General features: G+C 36.1%; 1 protein-coding gene across 2 annotated transcripts; it reads right to left on the minus strand.

The window, feature by feature from the left end:
* Positions 1–1,066: 1,066 nt before the first annotated feature.
* On the minus strand, positions 1,067–8,970 carry LOC131943635 (uncharacterized). 2 transcript variants are annotated; one of them, XM_059303836.1, is made up of 4 exons: positions 8,833–8,970; positions 5,778–5,876; positions 3,801–3,859; positions 1,067–2,565 (listed from the first exon to the last, which is right to left on the minus strand). In XM_059303836.1, exons 1-4 carry the CDS (start codon positions 8,960–8,962, stop codon positions 1,294–1,296), a joined length of 1,560 nt encoding a protein of 519 aa, XP_059159819.1. In that variant the 5' UTR covers positions 8,963–8,970; the 3' UTR covers positions 1,067–1,293. The 2 variants fall into 2 exon arrangements, with proteins under 2 accessions (XP_059159819.1, XP_059159818.1); XM_059303835.1 differs by having other exon boundaries at positions 8,818–8,970.
* Between the last annotated feature and the right edge of the window lie 3,485 nt (positions 8,971–12,455).

Genomic DNA, 12,455 nt, shown 5'->3' on the forward strand with positions numbered 1-12,455 from the left:
ACATATTACATCTAGTGATGTATTTGGTTTTATTAAGATTGTTGTAACGTTTCGCCCTGACTCCCCCACCGAGTCTGTGTAGCAAATAGGCAGGTTTGCGTTCAGTCTGTGTATCAACTAGTCAGTTCTGAACTTGTGTTTAGGCTATTTATCAACTAGTCAGGTTTGATATTGTTTTTAGTTTGTGTATCAACTTGTCAGGTTAAATATTGTGTTCGGGTTGTGTTTCAATTAGTCAGTTCTGAACTTGTGTTTAGGCTATGTATCAACATGTCAGGTTTGATCGTTGATACCCGGGTCTCCCTGACTATTGATGCTCTAATGTGTACCTGCCACACAGATACTTGAACACCGTAAAAGTCATTCAAAACCTTGCATGGTGGTCTATTTCACAGCTCGTAGCACCGTGTCTGTATCCATACAGGGATGTACAAGGATACCGACGAAAACATTATTTTAAAATAATTTCTACCGTTTCTTAATATAAAATATTTATAAAAAATTATTTCATCCTAATATTTGCAAGCTATAACTTACATATTCAAATTGTAATGTTTGCATAAATTGTATATTGATTGGTTATTCGATTAAATGATTATATACGTGGAGATTTCAAGTTAAATTTAAATATCCAGCCTTAAGTTTTCTTCAGCTAACTCTTTTCTTTAAAAGTCATCCTCTCATACACATTCTTTAGACCAATATTTCACGACAAATTTCACACTGCCTTCTTTCATTCACCATGAGGATTAACAATTAATTTGAATTAAGTAAATGTAAACTAGCGTGACAGTGATAACCGTGCTCGAGGGTCCACTATAAAGTACAACACCAAACAGGTGCTAACATTTCGACCATAAGACCAAATAGAAGGAAAGAAAGAAAAAGAAATGTATTTCAAAAGTTTTGATACAGTCTAGACTGTAAGAGTACTATCTTTTTTATACGCTTAAGTCAATTAGTTAACTCTGAACAGAACTGATTTTTTTAAAATGATGAATTCGGACAATAAACATTTTCTGTACAATATTTAAGAAAGTGACATAATTCGTTTGTAGTTGTGCAAACAGCCAGCGCTGTAACTTTATTTTAATTAAAATAAGAGAAGAAAAACTCCGCCGCCTAAACACCACCAGCTTTATGGTGCCAAAACGTTTATAAAGTAACGGAACTTTTATTTACAGAGCTCATAACTGACAAAAGGTTGAGGCGACACTGGAATTCTCACCTGAACTTAAGACAGTTGTTGACTCAAGTCACCTGAACTTAAGACAGTTGCTGCCTTAAGTTTGTCTATGCATTCTCAACCTGCTTCAGTCCTTCCTGTACCAGTTTCAGGCTTTCCGAAAGAATATTTTTGAGGTCAAAAGTTCCCCCTCCTTGTGCTTGTCCAGCCTGTTCCATTGCTCTGGGAATCGTTTGAGGTCCGCGCTCCTTGTCTCGCCTCTGTTGCACCAGATCTTCAAATCTCTTCTGATGATTGCGTTCTATTTCCCTCCTCTGCTGCTCATGGCGTTTTAAGTCGTCAATCTGATTTTCAAAATCCTCCCTTTGATTTTTCAGCTCTTTATCGAATACCTGTTTCATTTCTTCTTCCTGTTGTCGACTTTGTTGTGTTTCTTCAATACATATGCGAGAGAAATCGTTTTCATTAGAAACCTTTTTTTGTCGAGTTTCCAAGGTTTGAGTCAGGTCTCGAAAACCTCCTGAGAATTCTTCCAGCTTGGCAAGAATGACCTGGACAGTATTGGTTTGACTCAACATCTTGTCAAGTGTGACTAAGTCTACTGTCTCATGTGAGACTTGCGGCTGGTCAACAACTGGACGTTCTTCTTTGACCGTGGTCTCGCCGTTTATCGTGAGCACCTTTGGTTTGGCTGCCACATTATCTTTGATTTTCTGAGCCTTTTCATAGCGAGCTTCCGTATAACGTCGATCGCGAAATCTCAACTCATCAACCATTTTGACTAATGTGTCAACTTGTTCTTTTTTCTTTTTCTTGTTTTTGGTTTTATTATCAAACAAGACCACCCTATTGCAACACTCCTCGAGCAAATCCTTAAAGGCGCCATCTTGTTTTTGGCACCACTCCGAGAAGGCCAATCCTACTGAATCTGTTTCCTCCTGATCTTGATGAAAAACATCTCCGCATGTCAAGATTAAAATACAAAATTTACTAACAAAATCATCTCCAAATATTTTCTTTAACAACACAACCGACTCCTGTTCGTCACGTGTAAACCTATTGCCGTATTTCAGGACGAAAAGAAAAGCATGATAGCCTTCAGGATTGGCTGCCAGAGCCAATTTTGCTTCATCATTCAACTGCTCAACTGACCGTTCATTATCCAGCCTTGTGTCACAAAATGCCAGACCATCCACGACCTTAATCTGACGACCCTTGTGTTCTGTGATATCGGCGTCGAACTCTTTCGTCACAGAAGATGTACTGGACTCGCTCGCAAACTTTCGTTTCCCTACAATGGAATTTCCAGTCGCACTTTTGCCATTCCCGGTTTTTCCAATCAAGAGCAGGTCGATCCTAGTTTGTATATTCATACTTTTCTGGAAACAGAAAAGCAAAATACTGTACAGCTGCAAAATATTGGATAGCTGTAAAATATAAACATATGTAGCATAGCATTCATCAAACGTAAGGTATTTATTTTATCCAGTTCAGCTAAAGTTGAATGCATATCTGACACCAGGGGAAACCAGAATTTTATGTATGTTCAAAACTCGATAGCCCTACTAAAAGTTATTTTCTACAACACTAAGATCGAGAAAATATAACTATTATTTCTTAGTACTCATAATTTTTAAGAGCATTATAAATCTAATATGTGTTATATCTTTCTTTATTCTTAAAATTTTAACTAAACAGTAGCATATTTTGCAAAAAAAGTTATCTATAACAATAAAGTCAAACTTTTGATCAGTACGGTATAGCTCTACTTATATTCAAGGAAATGTAATTATTTCACTACTAGAAACTGCAATCGATTTATTTCTAAATCCAACATCCATTGGTAAAAACTAGATCTTAGTCTGTTTCAATATGAGTTGGGGGATGTTAAAAATTCACCATCAATATAACAAAAAATCTGTCACTGTCTAATAGTACTTTCACAATGTAGCAGACGCATAAATGCTTGGGAAAGAGGTAGCATGAGTTTTAGGTGGAGCAAAAAACTTACTTTTAAAACATTTGCTTGATTTTTTTTTTCAAAAATCATAAAATTAATTTAATAATGCTACTGTAGAATAAGTAGTTTCCTCTCATATTTGTTCAGTAAAATAATTTGTTGGCAGAAAATAGGAAAATGTTTTCACTCCTGCAAAATTTTTATCTCCGGAAATAATAGTTTTGAAACACGATCAGTAACTTGCGAACTCTAAAAGACATTTATCTACACATTCTTTATCCGTGGGTATCTTTCAAGCAAAAAACTAATCAGTTCACCGTCGTCAAGCAATTGATAGTTTATAATTCTTCCATCTCCTTTTTCATTTAATGTAGGGATCATTATTTATATATATATAAATGACTAATCTAATGTCTAGTAGACTCAACATGTGAAATCATTTCAGTGTCATCAGGGGCGAATGTATATGGAAAGTTACGAAATCGTAGAGTTAAAAGTGTTCGAAATGGAGTTACTAGATTTACTAAAAATCCTGTCAAATAATATTTGAGCCGCTCGTACCATATTTAAATGTAATGCATGCATATCACCTTACATGCTACTCAACAAAACATCAAACTAAAATCTATAATACTGACTCTTATACAGACTTACCCTCAACTTTTCTTCGTGCCTTACAGAATGTGGTCTGCTAGTATTTATCCTGCAGCCATCTTTTTATGTGGAAGAAGGGGCATTACAATTATATATATATATATATATATATATATATATATATATATATATATATATATATATATATATATATAATATGTCGAAAAAAAAAATTTTGATTTAAAAAAATCAGTTTTAAAAAAATTGCAAAATCTAGGTTCAAGCAATATTATAATGTTTCTTATATCAAACGCTTAACTAATTATCTGATTGAAAAAAGTTAATGAATTTGTGTGGGAATTAATTACAAACCCATTAAATGCAGATGTCAAGAAAAAAAGAGGAACTTTACTTCTTTTGTTGTTTTGAAAGTAAAATCTATATATTCCAACTTGTATATTTTAATAATATGTGAAAGTTAGATTCAATACTAGCTTGCCCGTCCCCGCGATATCCAGGGCGCCAAATCGCACCCTGCCGTTACGCCGCCCGTGCGAAATTGAATTCTTTTTTCCCCCAGAAACCTCCCCAGTAGTATTCTTAAAGTTTCATGGCGATCAGATGAAAAGTGTAGCAATGCATAAATAACAAAATCAAAATCTGACGAAATATATTAAAACGGTTTTATCAATGCTTTACCAATCCTATATTTTAGACGCGTGACCTTGTTTTCCAAAACCTAGTTATTTAAATGTAAACACTGGCTCAGTTTGGGTCACATTTATAAGGGTACGGGGTTCCTACACTACGGCCCCAAAAAAAGCCCGGGTTTGCAAATCGTACTCTGCCGGGACGCCAGTGGACGCGTTTGATTATGTATAGTGAACGACTCTAAAACACAATCTTATACATAGTCTTTCGCAAAGTTTGAAACGGACATAGGAGGCGTCATATAGCTAACAGGATAGCCTGGGGTTTTAAATCTTACCCTGCCGATGCAGCGCCGGACGCCCCATCATATCAATTGTCTATCTCACTATTTAAAAAGAACGAAGGCACCATAGCGCTCAAGGAAATACCTCGGGGCCAAATCGCTTCCTGCCGTGGGCCGCCCGTGCAAAATTACCCCCCCCCCCCCCCAATCTTCTCGGGAGTATTCATCAACTCCCAAAAGTTTTTATGGCACTCGGACAAACGGTGCCGAAACCGCATCCGACTTTCAATTTTTTAATATACGTATATAGAAAAGAATTGCACCCTCCCGTGGCGCCGCCCTTGCGATTATAAAAAAACATATTTTTTACAGCAGTAACCTTCCTTGGAGTGTTCTCGTCAAATTCCCAAAGTTTGATAGTGATCTGGTGAACGGTGTCAAACCGAAATCGACTTTTATTTTTATATACCGCATATAGAGAAAAGTAACAAATCACGTCTTCTTTTAATAATACATAAAGGACAAACACACACACATACATTGCTTAATATAGGTATATATATATATATATATATATATATATATATATATATATATATATATATATATATATATATATATAATGCAATGTATGTGTGTGTGTTATATAGATAATGCAATGTATGTGTGTGTGTGTTTGTTTGTTAATTTGTTTGTCTGTCTTTTATGCATTACTACACCTTTCATCCAATCGACATGAAACTTTGGGAATTTGTTGAGAATACTCCTGGGGAAGTTTCTACAGGAAAAATATTCAAATTGGCAGTTGTGGCGCCGCATTATGCGATTTGTTTTTTCTATATATATTGTATATATATGTGTGTGTGTGTGTTTGTGTGTATGGATGTAAATAAAACGAAGACGAACTCACCCCACAAGCTACACCTCAAGTTTGTATAACCACATTTATTTTAATATCAGTGAATATCATTTTTTAAACAGGAGTTAGACGATAGTTAAAGATGCCACACAAATTAAGGTGGAGATTTTGTCCTCTCTTGATTAATATGAGTAGAAAAAAGTGTGAAATGTAAAAAGAGTTTAATCAAATATTTAAACCCTACCCGAGAGGTCCGTGAATGAACTTTGATTTGATGATGAGGCAGAGCTTACGTCGAGATGCCGGTCCATTGAATTGGTCTTTCCACGATCCTCTGATACACCTTGCGTTTCCACATGGAAAGAAAAAAAAGAAGGAAATTGATTAGATTGATTTCTTCTAATGTTGTGAACATCTAATAATGTCAATCTAAGCTTTACCTCACTCCCATTCGTGTAAATTTAGATGGGGAAAATATTTTGCAATATTTTCTGGGCTGCTTGCCGCACTCAGATTTGTGACTTACAGAACTACATCAATGACAGCTACACCAATGACAGCTACATCAATGACAGCTACTTCAATGACAGCTACATCAATGACGGCTACATCAATAACAGCTATATCAATTACAGCTACATCAATGACAGCTACATTAATGACGGCTACATCAATGATAGCTATATCAATAACAGCTACATCAATCACAGCTACATCAATAACAGCTACATCAATAAAAGCTACAACAATGAGAGCTACATCAATAAAAGCTACAACAATGAGAGCTACATCAATGATAGCTACAGTAATCACAGCTACATCAATCACAGCTACAGTAATCACATCTACATCAATCACAGTTACAGGAATTAACGCTACATCAATCAAAGCTACAGAAATCACAGCTACATTATTTACAGCTAAAGTAATCACAGCTACACTAATCACAGCTACAATAATTACAGCTACATCAATCACAGCTACAGCAATTACAGCTACATCAATCACAGCTACATCAATCACAATACAACAATCACAGCTACAGCAATCAATGCAATATCAATCACAGCTACATCAATTAACTCGATATTAATCACCACTGAGGGAATCACAGCTACAAACAGCACAGCTACAGCGATAAGATCTACAGCAATCGCATCTACATCATTCACAGCTACATCAGTCACAGCTACATCAATCACAGCTACATCAATCACAGCTACATCATTTACAGCTTTATCAATTACAACTACAGTAAGCACAACTACAACAATCACAGCTACATGAATCACAGCTACATCAATTACAGCTACATCAATTACAGCTACATCAATCACAGCTACATCAATTACAGCTAAAGCAATTACAGCTACATCAATCACAGCTACACCATTTACAGCTTTATCAATTACAACTACAGTAATCACAGCTACATCAATCACAGCCACATCAATCATAGCTACGGTAATCACAGCTACATCAATCACAGCTACATCATTTACAGCTACAGAAATCACAGCTACATCAATCACAGCTATAGAAATCACAGCTACATCAACCACAGCTACAGCAATCACAGTTTCATCAATTACAGCAACATCAATGAAAGCTACAGCAAACACAGCTTCATCAATGACAGCTACATCAATCACTGCTACATCAATAACAGCTACATCAATAAAGCTACAATAATGAGAGCTACATCAATGACATCTAAAGTAATCACAGCTACAATAATGAAACCTACATCAATCACAGCTACATCAATAAAAGCTACATCAATGACAGCTACATCAAACACTGCTACATCAATGACAGCTACATCAATAACAGCTACATCAATAAAGATACAATAATGAGAGCTACATCGATAACAGCTACATCAATCACAGCTACATCAATCACAGCTACATTAATAACAGCTACATCAATAAAAGCTACAACAATGACAGCTACAGTAATCACAGCTACAGCAATCACAGCTACAGTAATCACAGCTACACCAATGACAGCTACATCAATAACAGCTGCATCAATAAAAGCTACAATAATGAGTGCTACATCGATAACAGCTACATCAATCACAGCTACATCAATCACAGCTACATTAATAACAGCTACATCAATAAAAGCTACAACAATGAGAGCTACAGCAATGATAGCTTCAGTTATCACAGCTACATATATCACAGCTACAGTAATCGCAGCTACATCAATCACTGCTACAGGAATAAACTCTACATCAATCAAAGCTACAGAAATCACAGCTACAGTAATTACAGCTAAAGTAATCACAGCTACAATAATCACAGCTACAATAATCACAGCTACATCAATCACAGCTACAGCAATTACAGCTACATCAATCACAGCTACATCAATCACAATACATCAATCACAGCTACATCAATCAATGCAATATCAATCACAGCTACAGCAAATAACTCGATATTAATCACAGCTACAGTAATCACCACTGCAGTAATCACAGCTACAAATAGAACAGCTACAGCAATAAGATCTACAGCAATCGTATCTACATCACTCACAGCTACATCAGTCACAGCTACATCAATCACAGCTACATCAATCACAGCTACATCAGTCACAGCTACATCAATCACAGCAACATCAATCTCAGCTACATGATTTACAGCTTTATCAATTACAACTACAGTAATCACAACTACAACAATCACAGCTACATGAATCACAGCTACATCAATTACAGCTACATCAATGACAGCTACAGCAATCACAGCTACATTAATCACAGCTACATCATTCACTGATACATCAATCACAGCTACAGCAATCACAGTTACTTCAATCACAGCTACATCAATGACAGTTACAGTAATCACAGCTACATCAATCACAGCTACATCAATTACAGCTACATCAATCACAGCTACATCAATCACAGTTACAGCAATCACAGTTACATCAATTACAGCTACATCAATCACAGCTACATCAATTACAGCTACAGCAATCACAGTTACATCAATCACAGCTACAGCAATCACAGTTACTTCAATCACAGCTACATCAATGACAGCTACAGCAATCACAGCTACATCAATCACAGCTACATCAATTACAGCTACATCAATCACGGCTACATCAATCACAGTTACAGCAATCACAGTTACATCAATTACAGCTACATCAATCACAGTTACATCAATCACAGCTACAGCAATCACAGTTACTTCAATCACAGCTACATCAATGACAGCTACAGCAATCACAGCTACAGCAATCAGAGCTAGAGCAATTACAGCTTCCATAGTCACCATGTTTCCCAGTTGGTCTCAACGTAGGCTTTTTAAATGTCTCAAAACACAGATTAGTCGATGTATCACATGGAGTGTAAAACATGCCGCCACCATTAGGACTTCCAACAGGATTCATTTCAGCTGGCATGTATGGCCGTGGGCCTGAAATGGATTTTATATAAAATATATTATCTTTTACACGTGTTCGCCGCCCCGGAAAATTTAGTCCGCCACCAAAATAAAATATCCAGTGACCCGCTCCCCATCCCCGGAGAAAAAAAGTCTGAAAGAAACACTGCATGTGTAAAACTCGAATTACGCAAGATCGTGTAATATTTTATATATGTTTTTGACTAAAACATCAGAACCCATTTAGAAAACCATTTAATATACATAAGCTACGTTAACTTATTTTGGCTTTGAAACTGAAACTAGATTTTTTTCTTGCTAGGCGAGTTAATTATATCAGTTTATTAACAATTGAAGCGGAAATAGTGCTTGATTTTTACTTTATCGTATACACGAAGTATAAAGAAAGTCTTGTAACCGCGCAAAAAAAAATCGAGATTTTTGCAAACCTTTTACGACTCCCTGAGGAATAACATAGTTTTGCAAGCTCGTCCGTATCTCTGTGTGTGTGTGTGATTATGTGTGTGTCTGTATACACGATAACTTGAGTACAGTTACAACTAGGTTGATGAAATGTAATATATAAGTATTATATCAAAATCGGAGATCCGTATCAACTTTTGAGCGATTTCCGATAACCGGAAGTGGCACTTTTTCTACTTTAATTTTTTAAAAGCCTATAGCTGGAGTTCTATTTCAGATAGATAAATGAAATTTCACATGTAAGTAAAAAGTTTCTGCCTTCTGTCAAGCTTTGAAAAATTTCCTTTGACCGGAAGTAGTCATCCTCTGTTTCATATCAGAATATTTGAGAAAGTTTAGACCTATTATAGTTAACAAAACGCAACAGATAAGCCGATGTATCACCTGGATTAACATTGTCAAATGTACAGCAATAAGGACGCCCAAAAGCAGGTGGGTTTATACAAGGTCTCATGGAAGATGGATATCCGACTGTGTTATAAGGACTGTTATATCCTATATGATATACATTTGGAGTGAGATTGTCTGAATAATGAAAAAATAGATTAAATATTAAGTAGATCTAGAACTAGTACGAATATAATGTCAGAGTTTTTCTAGGCATCTCTTCGGAGCAGCCCCCCCCCCCAAGAAGAATGTCTGCCGCCCCCCCCCCCCCTCACATAATGGAATTCATATAGAAATTATATACTTTTCCTAGTGACCGCCATCTCGGCAAATTTAGTCCGCCCCCCCCCCTGAAAATATCAAGTGCCCCCCCCCCCTCCTGGAGAAAAAAGTCCGCCTGAGTTGTAGCCAACGGCACTGTAAGCCACAGAACTACTATCTCGCATATAGCATCCATTTGGACTGAGGCTATTATTTATGACATCTGCAGATAAGTAAGCACCCAATCCATGTTCACCTTGGTCAACTCGATGAAATGTAACTGTTTTATATAAGAGGTAATGGAGAATTATATATATATATATATATATATATATATATATATATATATATATATATATATATATATATATATATATATATATATATATATATATATATATATATATATAGATAGATAGATAGATAGATAAATGAAATTTCAAATGAAAGTAAAAGATCAAATTTTTAGCCTTTTGTCAAATTTTGAATAATGTCCGTTGACCGGAAGTAGTCAATTCCTTTTGTTTCATATAAGAATATTCGAGAAAGTTTAGGCCTATTATATTTAACAAAAACTCAACAGATAAGCCGATGTATCACCTGGAATGCAACCATAAGGAGGTCCAAAAGCAGGTGGTCTTATTGGTCCCATTGAATATGGATATCCGCCTGAGTTAAAAGGACTGCTCCTACCTATGTGACTGAAATTGTCTGCATAATGAAAGGAATAGATTACATGTTAAGTAGATCTAGAACTAGTACTAATTCAAATGCATCTACGGACTGTAAGTCTACAGATCTGGGTCTAGTGTTAGAGTTTTTCTAGGCATCTCTTCGGAGCCCCCCCCCCCCCCCCCCCACGAACAATATCTACCGCCCCCCACCCCTTACATAATTGAATTTATATAGAAATTATATACTTTTCCTAGTGACCGCTATCTCGGCAAATTTAGTCCGCCCCCCACCCCTGAAAATATCAAGTGCCGCCTGAGTTGTAACCAATGGCACTGTAAGCCACAGAACTACTATCTCGCATATAGCATCCATTTGGACTGAGACTATTATTTATGACATCTGCAGATAAGTAAGCACCCAATCCATGTTCACCTTGGTCAACTCGATGAAATGTAACTGTTTTATATAAGAGGTAATGGAGAATTATATATATATATATACATATATACATATATATATATATATATATATATATATATATATATATATATATATATAGAGAGAGAGAGAGAGAGAGAGAGAGAGAGAGAGAGAGAGAGAGAGAGGGAGGGAGAGAGAGAGAGGGAGATAAATGAAATTTCAAATGAAAGTAAAAGATCAAATTTTTAGCCTTTTGTCAAATTTTGAATAATTTCCGTTGACCGGAAGTAGTCAATTCCTCTTGTTTCATATAAGAATATTCGAGAAAGTTTAGGCCTATTATATTTAACAAAAACTCAACAGATAAGCCGATGTATCATCTGGAATGCAACCATAAGGAGGTGGTCTTATTGGTCCCATTGAAGATGGATATCCGCCTGTGTTGTAATGAATATGAAGTCCATTTGGACTTAAATTGTCTGCATAATGAAAGAAATAGATTAAATGTTAAGTACATCTATAACTAGTACGAATTCAAATGCATCTTCGGACTGTAAGTCTACAGATCTGGGTCTAGTGTTAGAGTTTTTCTAGGCATCTCTTCGGAGCACCCTCCCCCACCCCACGAAGAATGACTACCGCCCCCCCCCCCCCACATAATGGAATTTATATAGAAATTATATACTTTTCCTAGTGACCGCCATCCCGGCAAATTTAGTCCGCCCCCCCCTGACAATATCAAGTGCCCCCCTGGAGAAAAATGTCCGCCTGAGTTGTAACCAATGGCACTGTAAGCCACATAACATATATATATATATATATATATATATATATATATATATATATATATATATATATATATATATAAAGTTTTATATAATATACATGTATATATATATAGGCCCTACATTCATCGCCTATTCTTTTCCTCTTGCCCACTAAGCTGTTAATTTTTATAGTTTTATATACAAAGGCGGTGATTCGCATTCACAGAAAGTATACATGATTTAGAGGCCTAAGGTTTTCTTCCGCAGTCGACAATCTGTTGTCGTTGATGCTGTTCTCAGAACAAGCATTTCTGAACTGTCTTTGTAGAAGACACAAGTTTAAGCTTCAAACCTCTCAATGCAATACATCTTTCTATTAACCCCAAAACAAACCCAAACACTCCCATCCTCCGGTAGCGATACTGCTCTGTATGGGAACCACTGGTGTGGGTTACGCATGTATCCTTAAAGTAAAACTATGGTGCTTAAGATCACTGTACCAACATCTTTTATATGATA

The sequence above is a fragment of the Physella acuta genome, unplaced genomic scaffold (assembly GCF_028476545.2).
Source record: "Physella acuta isolate Inbredline_101_S28 unplaced genomic scaffold, ASM2847654v3 ptg000464l, whole genome shotgun sequence".
Taxonomy (NCBI): Eukaryota; Metazoa; Mollusca; class Gastropoda; family Physidae; genus Physella; species Physella acuta.

Bases quoted from the DNA above. Each gene is read 5' to 3' on its own strand.
- LOC131943635 (XM_059303835.1), bottom strand. From the start codon at position 8,962: ATGCCAGCTGAAATGAATCCTGTTGGAAGTCCTAATGGTGGCGGCATG. The intron at 5,877-8,817 runs GTAATTGCTCTA...TGGAAACGCAAG, and splicing joins ACATGGTGACTATGGAAGCT to GTGTATCAGAGGATCGTGGA. The intron at 3,860-5,777 runs GTAGGGTTTAAA...CCACATAAAAAG, and splicing joins TTCATTCACGGACCTCTCGG to ATGGCTGCAGGATAAATACT.